General features: G+C 40.2%; 1 protein-coding gene across 1 annotated transcript in view; it reads left to right on the top strand.

Annotated features, from left to right (window-relative positions):
* Positions 1-4,593: 4,593 nt before the first annotated feature.
* Positions 4,594-26,598, top strand: part of trpa1b (transient receptor potential cation channel, subfamily A, member 1b) — a 99,731-nt gene continuing 77,726 nt past the window's right edge. Inside the window, exons 1-9 of the mRNA XM_080193532.1 lie at positions 4,594-4,701; positions 4,869-5,031; positions 8,807-8,982; positions 14,358-14,465; positions 19,282-19,390; positions 19,479-19,624; positions 21,684-21,820; positions 21,913-21,961; positions 22,792-22,891. Coding sequence (XP_080049658.1) covers positions 4,594-4,701; positions 4,869-5,031; positions 8,807-8,982; positions 14,358-14,465; positions 19,282-19,390; positions 19,479-19,624; positions 21,684-21,820; positions 21,913-21,961; positions 22,792-22,891 — 1,096 coding nt within the window. The remainder of the gene's footprint in view (positions 4,702-4,868; positions 5,032-8,806; positions 8,983-14,357; positions 14,466-19,281; positions 19,391-19,478; positions 19,625-21,683; positions 21,821-21,912; positions 21,962-22,791; positions 22,892-26,598) is intronic.

The raw sequence follows: 26,598 nt of genomic DNA on the forward strand, positions 1-26,598 counted from the left end.
AGACTTTCCACACCCTCCGCACAATTTGCTTTTCCACTCATCTTTGTGTCATCAGCAAAGTTCGACACCTTACACTCAGCTCCCTCCTCCAGATCATCTATATAAATGGTAACTAGCTGAGGCCCCAGCACTGATCCCTGCGGCACTCCACTAGTCACCAACCACCAATCAGAATAGCACCCATTGATACCAACTCTCTGCCTCCTATTTGACAATCAATCCTCTATCCACACTAACACCTTACCCCCAACTCCATGCCCCCTAACCTTCTGCAGCAACCTTTTGTGCGGCACCTTATCAAACGCCTTTTGAAAGTCAAGAAACACCACATCCACCGGTTCCCCTCTGCCTACCGCACTAGTCACATCCTCATAGAATTCCAATAAATTTGTCAAACACGACTTCCCCTTAACAAATCCGTGCTGCGTCTGCTCTATCAAACAATTCTTCTCTAGGTGCCTCGCTATTTTTTCTTTGATGACGGATTCAAGCATTTTTCCAACAACCGATGTTAAACTAACTGGCCTATAATTCCCTGCCTTTTGCCTGCTACCTTTTTTAAACAACGGCGTAACATTAGCCGTTTTCCAATCTTCCGGCACTTCCCCGGAATCCAGCGAAGTTTGGTAAATAATCACTAAGGCATCTACTATCACCACTGCCATTTCCTTCAGAACCCTGGGATGCATTCCATCCGGTCCTGGGGACTTGTCCACCATCAGTCCCGCTAATCAATCAAGCACTACCCCTCTAGTGACAGTAATCGCATTCAGGCCCTCAACTCCAACCATCCTTCTATCTTTAATACCCAGCAAACTATTCGCGTCCTCCTCCATGAAGTCCGAGGCAAAAAACTTATTTAAGGCCTCAGCCATTTCCTCATCCCCCATCACTAAATCCCCACTCTCTTCCTCTAAGGGTCCAACATTCACTCTAGCCAGCCTCCTCCTCTTTATATTTTTATAAAAACTCTTACTGTCCTTTTTTATATTTAGTGCTTCAAGTTAGGATGGTGTGTGACTTGTTGGGAAATATGGAGGCATAGTTATGTATTTACATTGAGTCTTAGTAGCTACAGTAAGCTTTGACATTTGCATATCATCACCAGAAGTGATGTCACAAGTCATGAGTGCAGGAAACTGCTGAGCGAAGAAGCAGCTTGTAGGGTGTGTTTTTACAGCCTTGCTTGTCCTGGGCAAGGCGGTAAAATTTTGACGCAGTGAACCTTGTAAACAAAGCTGTGTTAGATTTTAATCCTCTGTGCTTCCTTGTGTCAATATCACAACACATAATACAAAAAATGGTGATGAAGACTTCAACCAGCACTTGCTTACCACCTGGAAGGAGAAAAAAATTACCAGAAAAGTTGGGTAAAGATGATTTAGAATAAAAGCTCTTGTTTGTGCTCCAGACATCACAGGTGAAGTGGATGTGAATACCAATCCTCTGCAGAGCAATTACAAAGCTGGGGATGTTTCAAAAAAGTGGTTGAACTTTGTTGCCTTGGTTAAACAAGAAAAGCAAGATAGCTGAAAGCATGTTGCAAAGTGTGCATACAGGGACCCTCTATTAGGAGGAAAATGGCAGGAGTTTTTAGCTCTATGGGACCCTTCGATGAAAATGTGGAGCGATGGGGCTCCTATGCTGAGTGTTTTGACTTTTTCATGCAGGCAAACAAAATATCAGATGATTAGGCATTCCCAAGTTCCTGATTGTGATGGGGAAAAAATGATCAAACTCCTTAGGCGTTTAGTGCAACCAGGGAAGTCAGGCACTAAAGCATATGAACAAAACAGAGATTCTGTAGGCATGCTATTCACCGAAGCCTTTGGTAATTACAGAGCACTTCAGATTCCACATACACATCAAGAAAAGAGAAAATTAATTGGGCAATTCATGGCTGTATTAAAAAAATTTGCAGAGTGCAATGAGTTTGGTGATGTGCTAAATGATACAATTCAGGACAGACTGGTCTGTGCTCTGAAAAGTGAGGCAATGGCTGCTAACCGAAGAAACCTTATTCTGAAAAAGGCCATAGGCGTTGCTGTTTTCATGGAGCTGTCTGCAAAAGCTCAGCAATGGAGTTTGAATATTCAAATAAACAAAATGTTGGCTGAATCAGCACCTAAATGTTTTGAACCTTGTACATGTCACCGGTATGAAGCCAGGGTATTCAGCTGAAGAATGCTGGTTCAAGAATATAATATGCAGAAGCTTTAAATGTAAGGTCACGTAGAGTGTACCAGCTAGAAGAAGAAGGAGGAAGCTATGAGCAAAAAAAAAGAAGAAAGACCATCTCAAAGCAGCATGCAAACAAACAGAACTAAAGAAGCAAGAGAAATGAGGCGACTCACAATCTGAGGAAGAATTGTCACCAAATGCATTAGCTATTACTAATGCTAAGAATGGATACTGGATTGCTGGATGGACAGCCAGTAAGGATGGAAGTTCACACTAGGGCAGCAGTGTCACTGGTATCAGAAACAGTAAATAAGTAAAAACTCAGATATATTCCCTTGAAAGCTCAAAAATAAGGTGAAGACATACGCAGATGAAGTGGTTCCGCTGAACGGCCACATTGAAGGAGCTTTGCAAATTAATTGGCAAATGGCAGATTTGTCTCTATATATAGCAATGGGAATTATCTAGCAATGAAGGGTTGCACATTGTTAGAAAAGATTCAATTGGACTGGGCTGAAGTCAACCCGATGACTAATGGAGAATCAGGCCTCACAAAAACTCTAAAGAAACACACAGTTCTGTTTGATGGAGAACTAGAGAGTATGAAAGACATCACAGTTAAATTGAAGATTAAACAAGAAAGCCAAGCAAAATTCTTAGAAGCCAGGATGGTACCCTATGCTATCAGGCTGAAAGTGGAGGCTGACTTGGAATGACTCATAAAGAAGGGGTCTTGGAACCTATCAGTATTAGTGAATGGGCTACACCAATAGTACCAGTTTTCAAAAAGGATGGATCAATATGGACCTGTATAGACTTCAAAAAGTCACCCTTAATCCAGTGCTGTGTGCAGAACAACATACATTGATGATCTGACAGGAGCCTGATATTTTAGCAAAATTGATCTGAACCAGGCATACTTACAGGTAAATATAGACACAGGAATTTCTGACAATTATGACACATGAAGGCTTGCTTTGTTACTGAAATTAACTGGATGGTATCACAACATCTCCAGTATTGTTTCAAAGAGCAATGGATCAGATCCTGAATGGAGTAAGTGGAGTCTAGAGTTATCTGGATGACATCCAAGTCACTGGAAGAGATGAAGAAGAACATCTTTGGAATTTAGATGCCATTCTTCATAAATTGGAAGACAATGGACTGAGAGTTCCAAGGACAAGTGTGAGTTCTTCCAATCTTCTGTTGACTATTTGGGATATGCGATTGTCAGACTTTTTACTATGCGATTGATGCCGTAGGCCTTTGCAAATCTCCTTTAAAAGTCATGGTTATCACAGAGTGGCTGCACCTCAGAGTATTAACAAATTGCAATTCTTCCTAAGATTGTTGAACTACAATGGAAGATTTGTTTAAATTTGGCAATCATATAAACACATGAATGATGTAGAGGAGATATGCAGACCAGCTGTTGGCTGGAAGAACTGATCCACCTGAAATGGAACCTGATGAAAATTTGGATTCAACTGTCAAAGTCCTAACCTGAACCTTTCTGAAACTCTGACGCCATCAAACACTGCCAAGGAAGACAATACCTCCATTGTAACTTTGCGAAAATAGCATCTTGTCATCTGGCACCAAGTTCAAATGCTTTGAATGGCAATAAGTTCCATGAAGTACAAAGTAAACTTGCCACAGAAAGTTTAATCAGGTCTAAAAATCACTCTAAAAGCATATTGAGTGTTAACTATTAGAAATGTGGAATATCGTTTTTTCTTGTTTTAATTGTTTTTTATAAACTAAAGTGTATAAAATTTAACCTTAACTTTTTCTCTCTGCCTCTTTATTTTCTCTTAATCCTATTTTGCTGTCTCTTTCTAATTCTGTGCCTGATTTTGCATTCAATTTAAATTTTAACTGAAATTTTGTTGTTCAGACCATTTTGTTTTGATTATCACATGCATTAGTGTATAGTGAAAAGTATTGTTTCTTGCATGCTATACATAGCATACTGTATTTAGCATGCTAATTTCATTATCAGATTGAAAAAGGAGATGTGTCATTGCTTGCCCTGTCTATTCAGCTCCAAGATTTTGCTGTGTCAGTTCCAATTTATATTTCAAGCAAGTTGCATGACAAAACATAATAGAAATTAAACAGGCAGAGGCAAGTCTAACCATCAGCAGACATCATTCATTGGACTCTAACAATTCTTGGACTATTATTGTAACAGATTTCCCAATTTGTTTTTGCAGGATATATCAACAGATTGATGATGCTACTTACACGGATGCTTGTCACATTACTGTCAAATTAACATACTCCTGTGTGTCTTATTAATAATGTGGAGCATTTTCTGTTGCTTTTCAGGGTCACGATTGTGTGAATGTAAGTTGAAAAGAAAATCAAACATTGCTTGAGGAAAGTAAACTAACTTTTTGCAGAGAAATTATGAAAAAAAGTGCAATGCACAGTCTTCTCAGAAGAGTGAAAAAAAGAGCTTATTCACCAGTTGGAAGTGTGCATATATTAAGTTCACAGAGTGGAAACATATTTAAGGTAAGTACATGAAATGTAGTATTTTTATCTACGTGAAATGAGATAATTCATTTTTGCTAAAGCATAAATATATTTAATATGATCAGATTTTTAACATCTCAGGCGGTGAGAAATGTTAACTATTCAAGTGGAAATACATTCTTTTGAAATTGAATTTTATCTCCTAGCTAGTTGATGATGGTGATATAACACAGATTGAAAAGTTAATAGAGGAAGACCTTGACTGCCTCAGCAGGATGGATGAACATAAATCAACCCCGCTGCACCATGCTGCTGGAGCAGGTCACCTTGTCATTTTGACATTGATCATCGAGTATGCCAACTTTGAAGGTAAATATTAATTAGATTTTGAAATGTAAGAATATGTCATTGTTTACATGTGATTACAATATTAAGCACACTAGTATGTAAGGGGATATCTTAGTGTTCCAACCTGTCACTTATTGTCTTAACTTCCTCAGAGTCAAGCACTGAAAGACTGCTGGACTCATTGACTTTTAATGTTTTCTGCCAGCAATCTGACTATAGACAGACTAGGGCCTAACTGAAATGAAAAAGTCACAGCCAATGATATTAATATGAAATCATGCAATTTTTATCTAATTTTAGCAGGAGTTAGGTGTCCAATTTTCAAATGAGACACAGCTTTAAATCAGCCTGGCTTCACTTCATTCTCTTCCTTAGGGTGCACTAACCATTAGAACACCCCACGTACTGATCTTACTCCATCTTAAAATCAATACCAACAGTCCAGTGAGTCAGCTAGATAGGAGAGCATTTGAGAGAAGAATAAGATAGCAGACTTGGTTGTAAGACACTACTGAGTGATCAGGAAGTTAGCTTATTCCTAACAGATGCAAGTATTACCAACAAAGTAGATGCTGTGGATGTCACCTTGCAGAAGTGTCACCATATATTTTCAGTTAATGATTTTACATTACTCTTATTGCTGAGAGAACATCCATTTGTCTCCATTCAATAAGATCATACAACTATTGTCATGTATTAGCTCCCTATATTCATATATAAAAAGTCCCACTTTTCTGCGATGGGAGTTCCTGAACTAAATTTATGCTGTGATTTCACTATGGTGCAGGATGTGGAGGCAGGGCCAAAGTTTACCTCAGCTGGAATGTGGGTCATTATGAACACAAACCAGTTGTCCAGCTAAATGGGCTAATCAACTGTCCTAAGTGGTTAGTGCATCCAAAGGGAGAGAATGGAGTGAGGCCAGGCTGATATAATATTGCATCTTATTTGAATATTGGACACAACTCCCACTGAAATTAGGTGAAAATTACATCATTGTAATTCATATGCATATTCAAATATATCATATCCAAATGATTTTGTATGTAATATCATTGGCTGTAATTTTTTCATTTCAGTTAGGCCCTAGTCTGTCTACAGATTGCTGGCAGACTAGAAAACCGGTGAAAAGTCTATGACATTGGGCAGGAAAGGCAGTAAATTCAGCCCAATAAGCAAACTTGCCTAGTAATGTCCATTTATCTAACAAATGAGCTTTAATTACCAATAAATGGTATTTGAATTTCACTGAACTGCAACACTTAAAAGGGCACAAATCTTGCATAACTTAATTTAAGTTTTAATTGTATTTTATAGGTTCTTTTGACTGTTAACAGTTTGGTATTGTTGTTCCATTAGTGAACCTCTCTCATGATGCCAAGTGCCATATTAATCATTTGCAATCATTTCCACAATCAAGTTTCCTATTTTCTTCTCACCAGCTATTTTCTCAGTGAGTACTTTTCACTTTGGGTGAAGGTGTAAAACAACAACAATGCTTCAGACATCCATAATAATTCCTGACTTTTATTTCCAAAATTATCTTCTGACAGTCCTCTGTTTTCCACTTGTAGGATATATGAAATAGTAAAATGTCAATAGAAAAAGGTCAACATTAAATGTGAATAACTGGCTTGTTGACTTTCTTGCCTCTAAAATAAAATACAATTACAATTAAAACTTAAATTAAGTTATCCAAAACTTGAGCCTTTTTGAGTGCTGCAGTTCAGTGAAATTCAAATACCATTTATTGGCAATTAAAGTTCATTTGTTAGATAAGTGGACGTTACTAGGCAAGTTTGCTTATTGGGCTGAATTTACTCCCTTTCCTCCTCAATATCATTGATTTTTCACCAGCATTCTAGTCTAGTTCTGGTCTGCATTCAAAATGCTGAAAAGGAGCAAATAGTTTAGGTAAAGTGAGAAGAAGTTTGTTTCTGTAAACATTGTTTTAAAATCAGTAATCCTAAAATTGTGCTGCATTTCACAGCTGGAGAAACAAATTAATAGATATAAGAACATAAGAACATAAGAAATAGGAGCAGGAGTAGGCCATCTAGCCCTTCGAGCCTGCCCCGCCATTCAATAAGATCATGGCTGATCTGTTGTGGCTCAGTTCCACTTTCCCGCCCTCTCCCCATAACCCTTAATCCCCTCTCTTATCAAGAACCCATCAACCCGCTTCTTAAAAATATTTAGCGAGGCAGCCTCCACCACTTCAACGGGCAGAGAATTCCAGAGATTCACCACCCTTTGAGTGAAGAAGTTCCTCCTCAACTCCGTTCTAAACCGCCTCCCCTTTATCTTGAGGCTGTGCCCCCTAGTCCTACTGTCTTTTTTGAGCGGGAAGAGTCTCTCCACCTCTATCCTATCCATCCCATTCATCATCTTATACGTCTCAATGAGATCTCCCCTCATTCTTCTAAACTCTAACGAGTACAAGCCTAGTTTATTCAGCCTCTCCTCATAGCTCAATCCCCTCAACTCCGGTATCAGCCTAGTAAACCTCCTCTGCACTCCCTCCAGGGCCAAAATATCCTTGCGCAGGTGCGGCGCCCAAAACTGCACACAGTACTCCAGCTGCGGCCTCACCAATGCCCTATACAGCTGCAGCAAGACCTCCCTACTTTTATATTCAATCCCCCTCGCTATGAAGGCCAGCATCCCATTCGCCTTCCTGACCACCTGCTGCACCTGCAAGCTGGGTTTTTGCGACTCATGCACAAGGACCCCGAGGTCCCTCTGCACCGTCGCCTGCTGCAGTTTTTCGCCACGTAAGTAATAGTCCTTCCTACCATTCTTCCTACCAAAGTGGACCACCTCACACTTGCCAACATTAAATTCCATTTGCCATTTCCTGGCCCATTCGCCCAGCCTATCTAGATCCTTCTGCAGACTCTCCACACCCTCCGCACAATTTGCCTCATGGGTGTTGTCTAAATACCTAATTAGTATTTTCAACACGATTTTAAGAAATGCATTTTCTTTGCTCTGCAATTAATGAACTACAACAAATAGTGTGAAATATGAAATTTACTGTGTGTCAGACTTGGGGTTAAATGAAGGGCAGAGTCCAAAGTATTTTTATAACTGTGAAAGAAAGTATTTTTTATCAGAGTGACTGCACGATGGATTGTCAAGCATTTTTAAAATGATTCCAGTTAGGTAAATTGAAAATTATTACTACTGGAGGTGCAAAGTAGCTGTATATGCTACACTGATGAAATTATATTCTCAGGAATTGCATGGTTCAAAACTGCTGTTCACACTATTTGTTGTAGTTCATTAATTGCAGAGCAAAGAAAATGCATTTCTTAAAATCGTGTTGAAAATACTAATTAGGTATTTAGACAACACCCATGAGTGACCCTCAGCATTTCTGTCTATTCAAGAGAAACACATGATTGGCTATATGGTTTGAGAGGCACCACTCCGCAACAAGCACGGAACAGTTGAAGAGATAGATCCCAAGTCTCTCTTAGCCAGAATGGGAATTGAACCCATACTGTTGTTGGCATTCTGAATCACACACTAGCCATCCAACCAGTCCCTACTGGAATACTAGTACTAATCTAATGGAAAATCTTGCCCTTTATATGCATGTATAGTTTGTGACCATTACCCCACTGTTATTTCATTCTGGTGCAATGGTTTTTATGTGAAGAGTGGATGCTGCAAATGCGTCTCAGTGAGTGACTTGGGAAAACCCAACGTGCATTAATGGCTTCATATCATCTGAGGGAGAATTTCATAATCTGTTGCTTAAAGAGTTGTATGTTTTTGCTTCCTTTTCTAGTTTTAAATGTGATTGATTGCAATGGTAACACACCTTTACACTGGGCTGCAGAGAAAAATCAAACATGTTGTGTCCAAACTCTACTTGATAAAGGGGCGAACCCCAATATTCTGAATAATGCACTGATGTCACCGCTTCACCTGGCTGTGTTTTTAAATCACAATACAGTGGTGAAGGTAAGAACGTTAATTTTTAATATTATACAACAATAATTGTTATGCAATATTGTCATTTAATCTATTCAGTCTCCTTAGTGTTGCAAGTGGCTACCCTTAACCTCTAACTCTCCTAGTCCATAACTTCTCGGCTGAGAAACAGGCAGGGATGATCAGTCCTCAGCCATCTTCCTGTGCCAGTGTTACTGTTCACCGTGGAGGAACATGAGCGGCACTTGTTGTGACTCATACACTATTTCCTTTTCTATCCATTTTGATAGCTGAAAGGTCAAGGTGAAAGTGTTGAGAACTTTCACCACTCCTAAGGCAGTGTTCAAACCCATCTTCCCTTTGCTCAGCTGTTTTGTTTCCTGTATTTCCAGTCTAGAACTGCATGCAGTACTCTTAACCATTGTCTGAGACAAACATATCAACGAATGGAAGTTTTATCAAGGTTTGAGATTCTTTCCCCCTGTGTGGATGAAAGTGAGGACTGTGGGGAGACTGAGAAAACTGACCATGCCACTATGATTCAGGGAGCCATTCAACTGTGGGGAGAAGATTCAAATGCAATCGTAGTTGGGGATAATATAGTCAGAGAATAGAAACTGTTCTCTGTTGCCAAGATCAAGAGTCTCAAGGCTGGGTTGTCTGCCTGATGCCAGGGTTTGGGAGAACTGTTCTGGACTGGAGAAGAATTTGCAGTGGGAGGGGGAGGATCCTGTGACCATGATCCAGTAGGTACCATTGGCACAGGTAGAATGAGGAAGGAGATTCTGTTGTAGGCAGTTTGAGGAGTTAGGTACTAAATTAAAGAGCAGAACTTCAAAGGCTATAATCTCTAGGTTACTACCTGAGCTGTATGTAAATTGGCAAAGGATACATAAAATTAGAGAGATGGTTCTCCTATGGCATGGGAGAAGTAGGTTTTGGTTTGTGGGGCACTGGCATCAATACTGAGGAAGGTAGTGGCTGTACTGTTGAGATGGCCTACGTCTGAACCATGCTGGGATCAGTATTATTGCAGATTGTATAACGAGGGAAGCAGAGATGCCATTGAACTAAATAGTCAGAGTGACGGTTCAGTTGCATGGAAAATTAGGAAGTCAAAGATAAAGAAGTCAGGAGGGCAGATTAGTGATGAGCGTAAGTGTCAACAGAAAGCAAAAGATAGTGACAAATCATGTGAAAGTCATATTGCACCAAGAATGCATACAAGTAGAGGGAGATTGGATGATAAAATGAACTTAAATGTTTTGTATCTGAACTCACGAAGCATGTGGAATAAAATTAATGAGTTAACAGTGCAAATTGAGACAAATAGGTATGCATTAGTGGAAATTACTGAGACATAGTTGCAGAGAAATCAGGCTTGGGAATTGAATATTCAAACATCCTTAGTATTTTGCAATGATAGGCAGGAAGTAAAAGGAGGTGGTGTAGCTTTGTTAGTTAAGGAAGAGATTGGTGCTGTAGTGAGAAATGATATAGCCACCGGAGTCCATGACAAAGAATGAGTCTGGGACAAGAAATAGCAAGGGAAGGATGTACTTAGTGGGAGTAATTTATAGGTCTCCAAACAATATTTTTGCAGTGGGTCACAGTATAAGCCAAGAAATACTGAGGCCATGTAAGAAAGGTATGGCAATAATCATGGGTGATTTTAACATGCATGTTGACTGGGGAGTAATCAATTTGGCAAGGGTAGCCTTGAGGGAGTGTTCATTGAATGTATTAGAGATTGTTTTTTTTTGGAGTCATATGTTATGGAATCAACCAGGGAGTAGGCTATTCTAGATTTGGTATTATGTGATGAAGTAGGGTTAATAAATGATATCATAGTTAAGGATTGTCTAGGGAAGGGTGATCATAGCATGCTAGAATTTCAAATTCAGTTTGAGAGTCAGAAACTGGAGTCTCACACTAGCATTCTGGATTTAAACAAAGGAAATTACATTGGTACAAGGAGAGGTTTGGCTCTAGTGGACTGGTCAGGAAGACTAAAAGGTAGGACAGTTGATTAATTAGAAATTTATTGAGATATTCAAGTCCTCCCAATTAATATATATTCCAGAGAGGAGGAAAGTTTACAAGGGCGGGTGTGGGGAAAGACCTCCATGGCTAAGAAAGGACGTTAAGGATAAGATGGAGACAAAAACTAAAGTATACAGTATTGCAAAGACCAGTGGCACACTGGAAGATTGGGAAGGTTTAAAGATCAACAAAGGGTTACTTAAAGTAATAAATTTGCAAGTGTAAATTATGAAAGAAAACTAGCACAAAATTTTAAAATGGACAGCAAAGCTTCTGTAAGTAAACAGGAAAAGAGTAGCTAAAGTGAATGTTGGTCCCTTGGAAGATGAGGCTGGGGAGTTAATAGTGAAGAATGCTGTACACTAAATCAATATTTTGCCTGAGTTTTCACAGTGAAGAACACAAGTTCCATCCCAAAAGTAACAAAAATTACACAGGTTATAGAGAGGGAGGAACTTGGAACTATCATCACTAGGGAAAAAGTACTGAGCAAACTATTAGTATTGAAAGCAGCAAGTCCCCATGACCTGATCGCCTACATCCTAGGGTCTTAAAGTGGTATTGGAGATCGTAGATCCATTAGTTACAATATTCCAAAATGTCCTGGATGCGGGAATGGTTCTGGTGGATTGGGGAAATCCTAATAGAAGGCCCTTATTCAAAAAAGAAGGGAGGCCAAAATGTAGGGAACTATAGGTCAATTAGTTGAACATCTGTTGTTGGGAAATTGTTTGAATCCATTATAAAAGAAGTAATGACAGGACATTTGGAAAGTCATAATGCAATCCATCAGAGTCAGCTGGTTTAATGAAGGGTAAGGGCTGTTGCCCCATAATGGGAGTGAATTTGAGGAGGATACTTTTTCGAACCATGTCAAAGGTTGCAGAATAAAAAGAGAACTGGACGGACAACGGTAAGAGTCGCAGACTTTGAAGTCTGTTTCATTGCTCTGGCGTAGGTGAAAACTTCATTGGAGAGGTTCAAACATGAAGTTGTGAGAAAGATGAAGGTATAGTGAAAGATGACAGTGCATTGAACAACTTTGAGAGGAAAGAGGCATATTGCAAACGTGAAGGGGGTTAGACTTACAACAATTCAAAAGAAATCAAATAAATGTAGTATGGAGTCGGGTGGTAGCTTGCAATGCTAGAGATCCTAAAGACGGATTTTTTTACTGGGGGGTGACGACGGCAGATTTGTTAGTAGTTTAATTGAAAGAAGGTCAAGAGGGCAGGAGGTGGGTATCATGGAGGAGATAGCTAAGCGAAGGCATGAATGGGGAGTGTTAGGAGTGGGGGCTGGGGCAGGAGAGAACGGGGGAAGTCTTGGCTTGGTGTGAAAGGGGAAAGATGGGGGTGACTTAAGGGAACAAGGTACAGAACAGCCAAAACAGTTAATTTGATGACCTCAATCTTAGAGACAACAGGTTCCTGCATCTGTTGTTGGAAATAATGGTGGAGGGGGCAGGTCAGAGGGATTTACGGGGACATTTGGAATTATCCAGGATGATCTGAAATGTCACATCTTAGACAGAGGAGAGTGCTTAATGTAATCCAGACAAATCAGATAATGCATGACTGAAGCAGCTGCATCTCATATGTTTATATACACACCCTTTGATCTTAAGGGAATAAAGTTGGGATCAAGTACTGAGGTACTTGAATGATGATGCAGATTGCAGAAGTATTCTGGTGAAAGGTACAGAATTGGGAGTTGGAAAATGCTGTTCTAAGTGACCGGAGCAAAAGTTTTTCTGTATTGGATGGAGAAATACGTGGGATTGGAAGGATGTGAATGGATACAAGGAAATGATCAGTGATGGTCTTGTCTTTGATTACAACTCCCCTAAGTGTGCGCACACAACCACACAAAAAACTTATTTCAGGATGTAATTTAGGCCAGAAATTAAGTCAACAATATAGCAAGTATGATCATTAGACTTTGATAGTATTGCAAATGAAAAGGGGGTTAGACTTACAACAATTCGAAAGAAATCAAATAAATGTAGTATGGAAAATGCATCTTATTTTTAAGTACATCATAATTTCAAACTTGAATGCCATCACGTTGTTGGCCAAACCGTGGGAGGCTGGGTTTGGTTTCATGTTTTTAGCCATGTAATGGGTCTAGTGCTATTAGAACATATTCAAAAATCAGACAAATTGCTACACATCCAGACACAGTCCATTATAATTCAGAGTTATCCCCTTAAACATTCAGATAGGACACTTAGAAATATCCTGTTGTTCTCACTATATTGCATCATTCTACTCCAGTGGGAAAGCTTGCATTTCCCAATGCAGACTAAAGTTACCTTATTTCACATTTCAATCAAGTGAAACTCCAGTCACGTAATCTCCATTTCTTAGAATACTTTGCAATATAATGATCTAGTGCCTTGATCTAAAGTGACTTATTTTTATCTTAGTGATATTTCTTCATAGAGTTCTATCCTTTGGGACAGGGTTATTCGGTTAGAATGCTTTATTTCCCCTTCTGTAAGCATAATTAGACATTTAATGGGATGCTTCAAGCTACAGAGAAACATTCTATTATGTGTGGCACAATTGTACATGAATTTCAGTTTAGATTCTGTCTGTTCATTTTTCTCTATTTGCTGTCCTGATGAATAGAAAGATGAAGGTATTCCTAACAACAAATGATTACTGCAGTTAGTATAGTTACAATTATTTTGGTCCATTCTAATGGAAACTTTTGCGTCATAGGACTGGAATTCTCCAACCTTGCCCTCTGTTGGGATTATCCATTCCTGTTGCAGCAAATAGAAATTTGGCTGAGTGCCAAATTCTCCGTTCCCATTGATAGCCATAGTAGGGCATTCAAGGCTGGAGAATTCTAGCCTAGACCTTGACATTCTGTGATAGTTTATAATGTGTGATAAGAAATTCATTTGATAACAGGTTGTCAATTCACTATCACCTGTTTGTACTATCATACAAAGATTTGAAGGCAGCACGATGGCACATTGGTTAGCATTGCTGCCTCACAGCGCCAGGGGCCCAGGTTCGATTCCCGGCTTGGGTCACTGTCTGTGTGGAGTTTGCACTTCCTCCTCGTGTCTGTGTGGGTTTCTTCCAGGTGTTCCGGTTTCCTCGCACAGTCCAAAGATGTACGTGTTAGGTGGATTAGCCATGCTAAATTGCCCCCTTAGTATTAAGGCGACTAGCTAGGGTAAATGCATGGGGTTATAGGGATAGGGCCTAGGTGGGATTGTGGTTGGTGCATACTTGATGGGCTGATTGGCCTCTTTCTGCACTGTTGGATTCTATGATTAGATCTCCCCCAAGTGTTTTGGTGTATAATATTTTAATTGCCTTTTGCAATATTATTAATTTGCCTAGGTACTAGCCTCACACAAGACTACGGAGCTGAATCTGGAAGGTGATCTTAAAAACACACCATTAATGTTGGCATGTTCCAGAGATAATGCTGAAGGATTGTCTATAATGGTATGCTTTTTATTTCTTATGAGCACTACATTTGTCGTATTCTTTTTATACATAAACATGAATTTATAAACAAAAGAAAATAATTTATTAGTTTGACATTCTGTGGTCATCTGGATCAAAAGAAAATTCAACTTTGGAAGTTTGAATCTAGCGCAGACCAATTGATTAAAAATGCCTTTAATTCGGCACAAAATTTGTAATCTCCATTACCTACCAGAACATAAGTAGTGAAAATTGATAAATGCTGATTTTATAAATAAATTTTATAAATGGACATAAATTCCTATGTCCATGTTCACAAAGGAAATGGCCTATTTAAATGTTCACACACTGATGACCACTTTCCATTAGTGGTGGTGTTGCAGCAGCTCAATTTTCCAGCTGTTCCTTCTTTTAGAGAAATTTCCCAGCTTTGCTCCCTTTGCTGATGGTCTAACTAACCCAACTTGCCATTTAACTATGAATAATAATATGAAATCAAAGCATAATTCAAAAATGAAGACATAATACATGACTTATAAATGGAGGCTGTGTTATCCTTGTGCACCCATTCCAATTGTCTCCCATCTCTAAAACTACTTCATTTGAAAACTACACTTGGTCTTGAATTCCTAAGTCAGTGATTTTCAAGGGCTTTTGCTCTTACAGTATTTCATTGCTCAATGATCAGAGACAGGAGATCACAATCAGACAATAGTCATAATTCTTTTGCAACTGTCCTGACCTGAGTTATTTGAAACATTAACCAGCCTTGAATGATAACTCCTCGGAGACAAAGGCTATGTTCTGCAGCCTTGGCTAATGATACCTCAATGCAGATGCAACATCCATCAAGGTGTACACGATTATTGATAACTTGGAGGAGTGCTTCAGAAACCATGACAGATAAGGTTATCTTATAATAGAGCCCCAGCAAAGTCTACAGAAGTGTTGTTGTCTACTACTGAAACAGCCAGGTACAGTATCACATCAGACACTATTTTTCTTTTCTTCCATGGGCAGTCTAATCTAATCCCTCCCTAGTGCTCAATACTAATATACTTTATGCTTCCTCCTTGTCAAAGAGACATTGGTCTAGTTAATTAAGCACTCAGTTCTCAGATGGACTACCAATATGTGTGCACATTGTCCGTGTCCTAGACTTCTGGGTTTCCTGGATCACTAGAAACCTCACCAGATAAAGCTGAAGTTTTCCTCTGGAACCTGCAAAGAAAGTCAGAACATTTGTAGCCCTGTGATATTCACCTTTGCAGCTATCTCCCCCCTCATACTTAATCTGCCAATCCTGAACTACTGCCACTTTCTGCCTGAAATGTGTGAGTCTGACGAATGGCATTTAAAAGACCCAACAGGCAAAATTTGCCTGACCACTTTTGAAGATTTCTTTTTGTTACCACCAGTTTCCTGTCAGGAGTTAAAATTGATCCCTTAATAGAACATTAGGAGTTGGGGAGTTAGCTAACTCAGATGGCTGGTTTGTGATAGAGTGACACCAACAGCATGGGTTCAATTCCTATACTAGCTGAGGACATTCATGATGGCCCCACCTTCTCAGCTGTGCCCCTCACCCCAAGGGGTAGTGATCCTCAGGTTAAATCACCACCAGTCAGTACCCCACTCCAAGGGGAGAGCAGTCTGTGGTAATCTGGGACTATGATGAATTTGTCTTTTACAGCACAGAATCAAGCGATGTGACCATGAAGCTGGGTCCTGTTGATTTTCTCTCCATGAACCATCTAGTGTCTATCCCTCTCATGTTGATATCCTATACACTTGCTCCATCTCAAGTGATTTCCATCTGCAGGAATAGCAGTACATGGTCAAAATCCAGAAAGCACGAATCGCACCAACAAGTTTCCGAGATCCGGGCCTCTCGCCGGCAGAATGGTATGAAACATGTCATGGGACCACAGAATGCTCACTTTAATACATTAGCATATCATCAGCGAGGACTTTTCCCTCACCGGATATTCAGCAGATGCCAGTGTGATGTTACACTGGTGCCATTTACATAATAATGGTCTACATAAACGTGAACCTGGTGCCTTCACCTCCAAAAAGGATTTTGAAAGTGAGCACTTAGCCAGCCAGCATCCTCTGCAATGTATGCTGCTGAGGAGCAATGGAGAGGACTCGGGGACATAGATAAGTTCGACTCAGGGACAGGAGTGAGGTTCCCAGAATGACCATTTCATGGAGATAGATCAGCCAGGATGGGGGGGAGGGATAAAATGATGTCACTTGCTGGCCTTATCTTCTCTTCATGTCATGGCACTCCTTGCTTTAAAAGAGGTTTTGAAAGTAGGTAGCTTCCTGTGTTCTCCGTCCTGGGTTCCTGTTCATACTGCAGATGAGGGTGTGCCCTTCCTTGGTCGGGATGGCAAGAGAGTGGGCAAGCTTAAAAACAACAGGCTCAGTACTGGGTACAACTGAGTTACCCGGGTGGATCCCATGACAGGCTGGGCTGTAAGGACAGAGTGGAGGTTTCAGAAATGGGCTGCATCCCTCTCATGCAGCCTGAAGGTCTCACACTCTGGGAAGGCTGAGCGCGGTGTGATTGTAACTGACACTCAAGCAACAGTGTGAAGACAAAGGGGAGAATCTGCCTGGAAGGCCAAAACCAATTGTCAGAAGTACTTACGTGCAATGGTACATCTCAATGGGTCACAGAAGGCTGCTCAACTCTGAACCTCTTGTGACCTGGGAGACACCGGGTGCCCTCTGGGAATGAGCTGGACATGCTAATTACTGGTTTCATGATTCAGCTGCACTCATCTGCCACAAGAGGCAGACACTTGGCTGAACAGCCACCCTAGCCTTCCCTTACTATGGTTATGCCAATAAGTGGTGTGCAAACAAACAGCACAGTCATTTCAAAGGTATGTCTCAAGCATTGAACTGACATTCCCAGAAAGACTGCTACATCACACAGATACACCAATGTGAACCCTTAAGCAAAACATAATGGTGATGTCTACCTGAATGCACCCCAATCGAAGTCATGACAGTGTTCATTGGTGAGGTGGTGGTGTTTCCATGCTGTCCTCGTCCTTTTGATGGTAGAGGTTGTGGGTTTGCTGCCAAAGGGTCTTGGTGAGTTGCTACAGTGCATCTAGTAGATGGTACAAGAGTGAACATTGCAAGAGCTGGATGGGGTAGCAGTCAAGTGGGCTGCTTTGCCCTGGATGGTGTTAAGCTTCTTGAGCATTGTTGGGGCTGGACGCATCCAGCAAGGTGGAGCGTATTCCTTCAGACTCACGACTTGTGCCTTGTAGATCGTGGATAGGCTTTGGGGAGTTACACGCTGCAGAATTCCTTGTCTCTGATCTGCTCTGTAGTCACAATATTTATATGGCTGGTCCAAATCAGTTACTGGTCAATAGTAGAGGCTTCAGCAATGGTAATGCAATTGAATGTGAAAGAGATGATTGGAACATTATGCAATCATCAGTGAACATCCCCATTCTGACCTCATTTATGTTCGAAGGAAAGTTATTGATGAAGCAGCTGAAGATGGATGGGACAATATGCTACCCCAAGAAACTCCTGCAGTGATGTCCTGGAACTGAGATGATTGACCTCCAATCACCACAACCATCTTTCTTTGTGCCCAGTATTGTTCTGGCCAGTGGAGAGCTTTCTCCCTGGTTTCCATTGACTTCAGTTTTACCCAGGCTCCTTGATGCCACACTCTGTCAAATCCGACCTTGATGTCAAGGACAGTCACTTTCACTTCACACCTTGAGTTCAGCTCTTTTGTCGAGGTTAAGGTAAGAATATCAAGGAACTAAGGTGGATAAATGGAGTTGAAATACAGTTCAGCCAGGGTAAAACTGAATAGTGGCTGTATGGCCTAGTCCTGTTCCTGTGCTCCTGTAAGTAAATTTATTTATTAGTGTCACAGTAGGCTTACATTAATACTGCAGTGAAGTTATTGTGAAAATCCCCTAGTTGCCACACTCCAGCGCCTGTTTGGGTATACTGAAGGAGAATTTAGCATGGCTGAAGCACCTAACTAGCACTGTTGGGACTGTGGGAGAAACTGGAGTACCAGGAGCAAACCCATGCAGAAGCAGGGAGAACGAGCAAACTCTGCACAGACAGTGACCCAAGCTGGGAATCGGACTCAGGTCCTTGGCGCTGTGAGGCAGCAGTGCTAATCACTGCCACTGTGCCATGTACCAATTAGGTTATTCTGCATGACACATAATGGATTTATCAAATATGAATACTTTAACAGAAAATGATAGTCAGAAGCTTTTTACCAGGTTGGAAGAGTCAATTGCTCAGGGATATAGGTTTAAAGTGCGAGGGGTAAGGTTTAAAGGAGGTGTATGAGGTAGTTTTTTTTACGCAGAGGGTGGTGGGTGCCTGGAACTTGCTGCCAGGGGAGGTAGTGGAAGAAGATACTATAGTGGCTTTTAAGTGGTGTCTTGACAAATACATGAATAGGATGGAAATGGAGGGATATGGTCCCTGGAAGGATCAGGGTTTTTGTTAAGTTGGGCCGCATGGTCAGCGCAGACTTGGAGGGCTGAAGGGCCTGTTCCTATGCTGTCATTTTCTTTGTTCTTTGATGACATTATTTTGCTGATGACCAGTTGTCAATAAATTGTGGATTTCATATTTAAAAACATAGATTATAATTAAATTGGTGGTAAATGGATTGTTCTGAGTAATTTAAAATTCAATGCCTTTTGACACTTTATGATGTTTGCCTAATAACTGTTTTTGTAGTTATAGCAATTAAGAGTTAACTTACAATGTCTGTTTTTCTTGACTTGTCTAAAGTTATTCTTTGATTATTTCTTTCCAGCTGGAGCATGGAGCATTATTGTGCAAACAAAATAGCCTGGGCCGTTTCCTTATTCATGAAGCTGCTTTTTCAGGTGCAGAGAAGACATTGGAACTTATACTCCGGAAAGGTTGGCATAAATTAAAATGTTGTTGACTGAAGAGAAGTCTGTCTTTATTCACTTTCTGTGAGCAGTGAATCACACTTTGTCTTTCAAGGTGAGGAACTGGGCCACTCTCGTGAAAACCATGTAAATTTTCTTGATGAAGGACTCCATACCCCTCTTCACCTGGCTTTACTTGGTGGGAAACATGAGACAATTAAAATTTGCATTGACAATGGAGCAAAAATTGATTTACCTGAGGTACGTGCTTAGAGTGGTAACAAGGTGAAAGAAAAAAAGAAAGAAAATGATTGTTAGAAAATCTGAAATTAAAACAGAAAATTCTGCAAATGAACAACCGATCAACTGAAATAAAAACTGATTTATTAAAAATCGGTCAGTTATAAAGTGAGCGTTTAAGAAGTAAGTGCTGCTTAGCTGTTATGTTTTATTATGCGTATGGCTTAAGCATGATGCAATGCTGAATTCTATTTTTAGAAAGTTTAAAGCGCAGGTATTAACATTCGAAAGGGTAAAGAAACACAAGACAAGTTTGGGATTAGTGGTTATGTTACCCCAAGCTAAGATAAGGGTAAGAAAAGACTCAGAGAGGTGTAAATATTCTAACAGAATTGACGTCCAGTGAGAGATTAGAAATTTCCTCATAGCCGCTGTCTCTTCTCTGCAGTAACGTTGTCAGAAATGTGTCTACAGTCCCATTTTCACAAGTATTTAGAATTTATGTTGTACTTCTGGCAATGTTATACTAGCTGAGTGAAAACAGCGCTGAGAAAATTCCAGGCCGACCTGATGCATGTTGATATAATAAAGATGCAGGAAAGACATATTTGTTTTCTATTTGGAGCTCAGAAAAACAATGGAGGAAATTTCGGAGAAAAGGCGACCTTCAACATAATAGAGAGAGAGCTCCTGGTTCATAGCTAAGTTTCCTTGTTTGAGTTTGGTCTTGCATCATTCCAACACTACAAGTGTGCCAAAGACACATTTATGGAGGAAATTCATCTTTTAAAGGAACATCCAGTATTAATTCCAAGAATAATTTCTCAGTTTAAAGTTTTTAAACTTTACAGCTTACTAGCATCAGAATCACTGTGAGTGAATGGTCAGAATTTTAATGGTTCACTCCACCCATCGATGGGCAGAGTGAGCACCAAGCAATTAGATGCGATTTCTCAGTTCTCGCTATCTTACTGGAACTGGATTTCTGGCACGGTCACCCTCTCACTCATTTCCGGTGAGAGGCTGAATAAATTATTTAAATTTATTTTAATGGCCAATTGTCCAATCTCACTTGCTTTTGCGGTCTCGCTGGAAGACGTCCTCTCTAGCGAGGAAAACACCTGCTCCCTGTGAACAAGAACAGTTGTGTTGGCCTCACTGGTAGAACTGAGGGCTGCTGGGAAGGCTGAAGGCAAGAGGGTTGCCCCTTGGGCAGTGCCAGACTGGCACCTTGGCAATGCCCACTGGGCAGTGTCTGAAGGGACAAGGTCAATGGGGGGGGGCGGTGTTGCTGCTGTTTTGCATTGCGATTGTGGGAATGGAAGGGGACAAATCAGTCTGGATGGTAAGGGAGGGGGAGGCACTGGGGCTACATTTTCAGGTAGCATGGGGCTCAAAGTTGGTTGTGGGCCCTTACGATTGCGCTGGGGTGGGAAATGGTTCAGGCTGGCTGCAACAGCAGAGGCCTGCCAGTTCTCTCTCTCTCTCTCTCTGTCAGGCCTGTGCTGTTGGAATTGTGCATGTGTAGATATAGAGTTCTTGTATGTGCAATAGCTCCCTCTGCTGCTCGGTGACAAGTTAAGCCCCGCTCACTGCCCATACTAGCTAGAAATGGTCTAGCCCAATTTTTTAACATCCAAGTCCATAAGATTGGGAGTAAAAATTTGCCTGAAAAATAGATCTAGGGCAGCATGGTGGCACAATAGTTAGCCCTGCGCCTCTCAGTGCTAGGGATCCAGGTTCGATTCCTGGCTTGGGTCACTGCCTGTGTGGAGTTTGCACATTCTCCCCATATCTGTGTGGGTTTCCCCCAGGTGCTCCAGTTTCCTCCTACAGTCCAAAGATGTGTGGGTTAGGTGGATTGACCATGCTAAATTGCTCCTTAATGTCAGGGGGACTAGCATGAGGTTTTGGAGATAAGGCCTGGGTGGGATTGTAGTCAGTGCAAAATTGATGGGCCAAATGGCCTCCTTCTGCAGTGTAGGGATCGCTCCCATTTTCATGTGAGCCACTTAGAATTCTTCTCATAAAATGCCCCCCAATATATTTGTTTGTTTACTTTTTTTTGTTTACTTTACAGAAGGATAAGTCCACTGCCCTTCACTTTGCCTGCATGCAAGGGGCAGTTGAGGCAGTCAAACTCATGCTGTCTAAATACGAGGGAGAAAATGATATACTTCACCTTCTGGATGGCATTAAACAAACACCATTACACAAGTAACGTTTATTTAAAAGTTTTCAGGGAAAATAATTTAAAGTCTATTGTTGGTTGTAATATTTAATATATTATGTGTGATTTTTAAATACAGGGCTGCAACATATGACTACTCAGAACTGGTGGAATATTTAATTGATCAGGTATTTGCACACAACTGTTATAAATCGTCGTAGATGTTAACTTTGACTTGCTCTATGCCAGATGGAGAATAAAATAAATGTGATATTAAAAATATTTGTTTAGGATAGAAAGCTCCCCCAGTGTCTGAACACAGATAGCCAATGAATCACTTTGCTATAATGACAGAGAAGGACCAATGATAAATCTCTGATTTTTATCACTGTTGTACAGATGTTTTTGACCTCTGTTTCCCTCAATATGAATGCAAATGAAAATAGAATTAGACTTAACTTCATACACTCCTTCAATCTTCTTACTATCTCATTGATTTAACAACAGAACTTAGCACATAAACAGTATTTTTGAAGTTTGATCCTGTCTTTTGGCTGAGATGTTAAACAAAGGATCTGTCTGTCCTCTTAGTGAGTCTTTAAAAGACCTCAAGCAATAGTTTCAAAGCAGGACAGAAATCATTAACCCTCAATCAACAAAATAAAAACAGATTATCTGGTTGTTATCACATTGCTGTTTGTGGGAGCTTGTTGTGTGAAAATTGATCCACTTTTCTTACATTATAAAAGTGACTGCACATGAAAAATATTTCCTCCTATGCTTCCTTCCTATCTCCCTTCCTACCTTCCCTTTCTTCCATTTCTTTCCTTCCCCTCAAGTCTTCTCCCATTTCCTTTTCAAGGCCTACGACCACTTTATACTGCATGGTTTGCAGTGAGAGAAAGCATTCCATAATATGACAGAAAACTAGAATGTATATGTAAATTGATTAATTTGCAAGGCATTAGACCATTAAACTTAATTTGTTTCTGAGTAATCTTCAGGTTTTTTGTAACAGGGAACAGACATGAATATGATTGATGGTGAATCCCACACTCCTCTTCTGTGGGCTTCTTCACATGGAGCATGGAAAACTGTGGAAATTCTGGTGACGAGAGGTTAGGAGGCACCTTTACTGTTCTTGTGTAGATATGAGAGGAAATTTGTACACTTGTGCTGATCCACTGTTGCTTTATGATAATGTTTCCATGCTGTGATTGAAGTCCCAATTATAACACAACATTGACTTTTATTGTGATATTTTCTCAATGTTTAATTCTTAGGGGGTGGGTGCCATTGACAAGGTTAGTATTTATTGTTCACCTCTAGCTGGCTTATTTTTGAATTGCTGCATTTTATTAATTGAAAGAGTTCTCACAATGCTGCTTAGCTGTCATTTGATACAATTAAGCAACTTGCTAAGTCACATCAGAGTGGTTAAGAATTAACCACATTAATGAGGTTAGAGCAGGAAAGAATGGCTGGTTTCCTTCACTAAAAAGCATTAGTGAAGGAATTGGGTTTTAAATGACAATCTAAAAATCTTTCATTGTCACTTTTCGATTTTTAATTTCCAGATTTTGGAGACATAATTCAAATTCACATACTTGAACTCATATTTTCTGTGATTATTACATTTCTTGATTACTAGTCCAGTAACATCAATACACTGGTGCAACAAAAGTTAAGGAAGAATAATTCGCTCTTCTATTATTGCAGTGGTTTGGAAGAAATAGACTTTTGGCCAATAATGTTATGGAGAATGATTTGCTCTGTCTAGCGTTTCTACATTCTTATCTGATTGATAGCTAAGGAAAGTGTAATAGGGCAAACCCAGGCAGTGTGGGCTGCAGAAGGAGAGGAATGAATGGAAAGGGTTAAACAGATAACCTGACTGTAGTATTCACATCCATGGTGGACAGACACAACAAACTACCACATCCCAGGCAGCACTAACACAGTTGCGCCCCAGGTGAGATCTTTCCGAGACTGCAGCAACAGTAAAAGAATCAACATCACTTAATGAGGCTCTACAATGTCTAGAAGGGCCATTGTGCCTCTGGACATTCAAGTATCAGGAAAATGGGGACAATTAACAGACCATTGAAATCGGCTTGACAAAAGACAACGCTTTGATATTATAAATAGATAGACAGGATATGTCCAGAAAATGATTAAAATTAACTGATCCACTTCAGATCAGCCATGATCTTATTGAATGGCGGGGCAGGCTCGAAGGGCTAGATGGCCTACACCTGCTCCTATTTCTTATGTTCTTATATTCTTATGTTAAAGCACACAGAACAATGGATCCACATAATGTGACCAAAATATAACTGTAATTCATTAAAAGTGACAATATGATGACCTAATGTAAATGTAATGCTAAAAATATGTAAGTACCTTTGGAGGACTACAGTTGCTCGGAAGCAGGCTGAAGTTATAGCTCCAAGTTCTGCTCTCCCTCATGCATGCTGAATAAAAACCATTTTTGTTGAAGTTCGATACTGTCTCAAAAGACTCAGTTCATTTATTCCCTCCAATACCACTGTGCTACAGACCTTCACTTGAAGCTTTGGTAACATTTTAATAACAGCAGGTACACTAATCTTGCACCCGCATATGTGGAGGTACATGCCAAAGGTGCACGCATGGATCAAAAGATTATTGCAAAATGGTAAGGCCTTGGCTTAAACTTTGCATTGTGTGACCAAACTAAACCTAAGCAGAGAATCCCAAGGATTGATTGAGATCAGTCCTCCAAACCCTTCATCACATATGGACATGAGTTGTTGGCAATAGTCATGTTTCCAATGGAGAATTTCTCTTCCCCCTGGCTCTACTGGATTTTTTTTTTAAACTTACTTGAAATTGATGACTACAAGGATGTCTAATGTGTCCTGAACAAGATAGCCCCACTATTTGAGCCTGTGCTACACCTAAGAAACAAGATCCAAGGCATGCGGATCTCCACTTTCCTATTTCCGATTCATACTGTTGTCCAGCATGCCTTCTCAAGAAATGAATGAATGTACCATATAATTCTATGTGCAGCAATGGCCCTCTGGTAGCTCACCCAAATGGATGTTCTTCATGCACATGTCTGAGGGCTTATCAATTGTGGGACCATCACAATTGAGCCTACTTCATCCTTAACTGGCATCAACTTACTTAGACTTACAGCACCTACCGCAGCATAAATGTCAAAGCTGTCTGTATGCCTTGGTTGTCACATTGGCTGGAATTTTACCATCCTGCCCACCACAGGAATCGGAGTGGGCAAGCAGTGACCACGAAAAGTTCTGTTAACCTCAGGTGGGATTTTATGGTTTCAGGATAAGTGAGGCTGTAAAATCCCACCCTTTATTTCTGTAGTTATCTTCATATGAAATCAAATTGCTGTTTACAAATTCAATAGAAGAAGCAGCTAAGCAGGAAGAAAAGAAAGCTTGAATATATGCTAACATTTATTATCAGCAGTCTGTATCAGATAATTTTCATAATAACATGGCAGCAGTCGTTGTTCACAGAAATAAGCTCATTTCACTTGACTCAGCTCTTTGCAACTCAAAGTAAATAATTCAACATCATTTCCAGTCCTAGCAAACAATGTTCTTTTTTTTATTTCTATGTTTATTAAGGCCTAATTTTAACATAATAGTGAAACGTAATTTTAATATCTTTTCATTATTATTATATTCTATTCAAAGCTATGATTAAACTGTTCAATCATTAAATATTAGGCTAGCATTTAATCAACCTGCCAGTGTTTTTTTTCCCCCCAGTCAATGTGGAGGACCACTTAAATTGCCATTTACTTCAATGGAACCGTGATATACTGCTGAGGGGGAGGGGCAGCAGGTTAAGGCTTCACAATTGTTTCATATTCACAGTATTTGAAAGATATCAGGTAGCATGAACCAGAGAGTAGATAGAATTTTATGTCCTGGACCTTATTAATATTCGGTCAAACTGTATTCCATGTGGAACAGAAGGAGAGCAGCTAGCAGCCTGTTGACCTTTAGCCACATCAGACAGCATACAGGCAGGTGCGGGAAAGCAGATTCCAGAATGGTCTTACAGGGTGGAAGAAGGTGCAGCCTGTGGCAGGGAAGTCCTCGGTTTTCTTTGTGGACACACTGGAATACTGCTGCTCCTCCTAATCCCACAAGAAAAATTAATGTACAATCTACCATAAAAGACTTATCCAGATATCCCTGGCAGGAAGGGCACAGTGATTTCCTCCTTCAGATCAGTGTTAAACTAGCACTACTGACCCAATGATGACCTGGATCTACATAGGTCAATAAGATCCCCGCTGTCTTTAGCTAGATGGAATTGCTGTGAATCCATTGCCTTGAGTCAAAATCATGGTAAGTGGTGTCATGCGGATGGCTCCAGAGCAGACAGATAATGTGGGGCTTTTTAATTGCTGACCCACCCAGCAGGCTAATTTAAAATTACCCTAATATCATATGAGCCTTGGAAATGCTAAGAAGGTAGAATCAATTGAGGGAACCACCAATAAATTTAAGTTAAGTTTAATTTTTTTTTGAACTTAGACCACAGTACAACTTTTAAAATAAATGACATTTCAAGATTCACTTCTTTTTCGAGGGTGTAAGAGTTGCAAAAATGAATCTTGTTCCAGTGTGGGCAGATAGATATTGGGGCATAAAGGAGATACATCAATAAGGTTACACTAGATTCCACCAGAAGAGGCAGTTGGCAGATGGGACTATCATCAACATGCAGTGGATGTATGAAAGTGATATGCCAATGATCGCAAAGTCTGTAAAATTCTGCATTTACATCATAATTGACC

This window comes from Carcharhinus amblyrhynchos, chromosome 8 (genome assembly GCF_965287045.1).
Source record: "Carcharhinus amblyrhynchos chromosome 8, sCarAmb.v2.hapA, whole genome shotgun sequence".
In the NCBI taxonomy this organism is placed as follows: domain Eukaryota; kingdom Metazoa; phylum Chordata; class Chondrichthyes; order Carcharhiniformes; family Carcharhinidae; genus Carcharhinus; species Carcharhinus amblyrhynchos.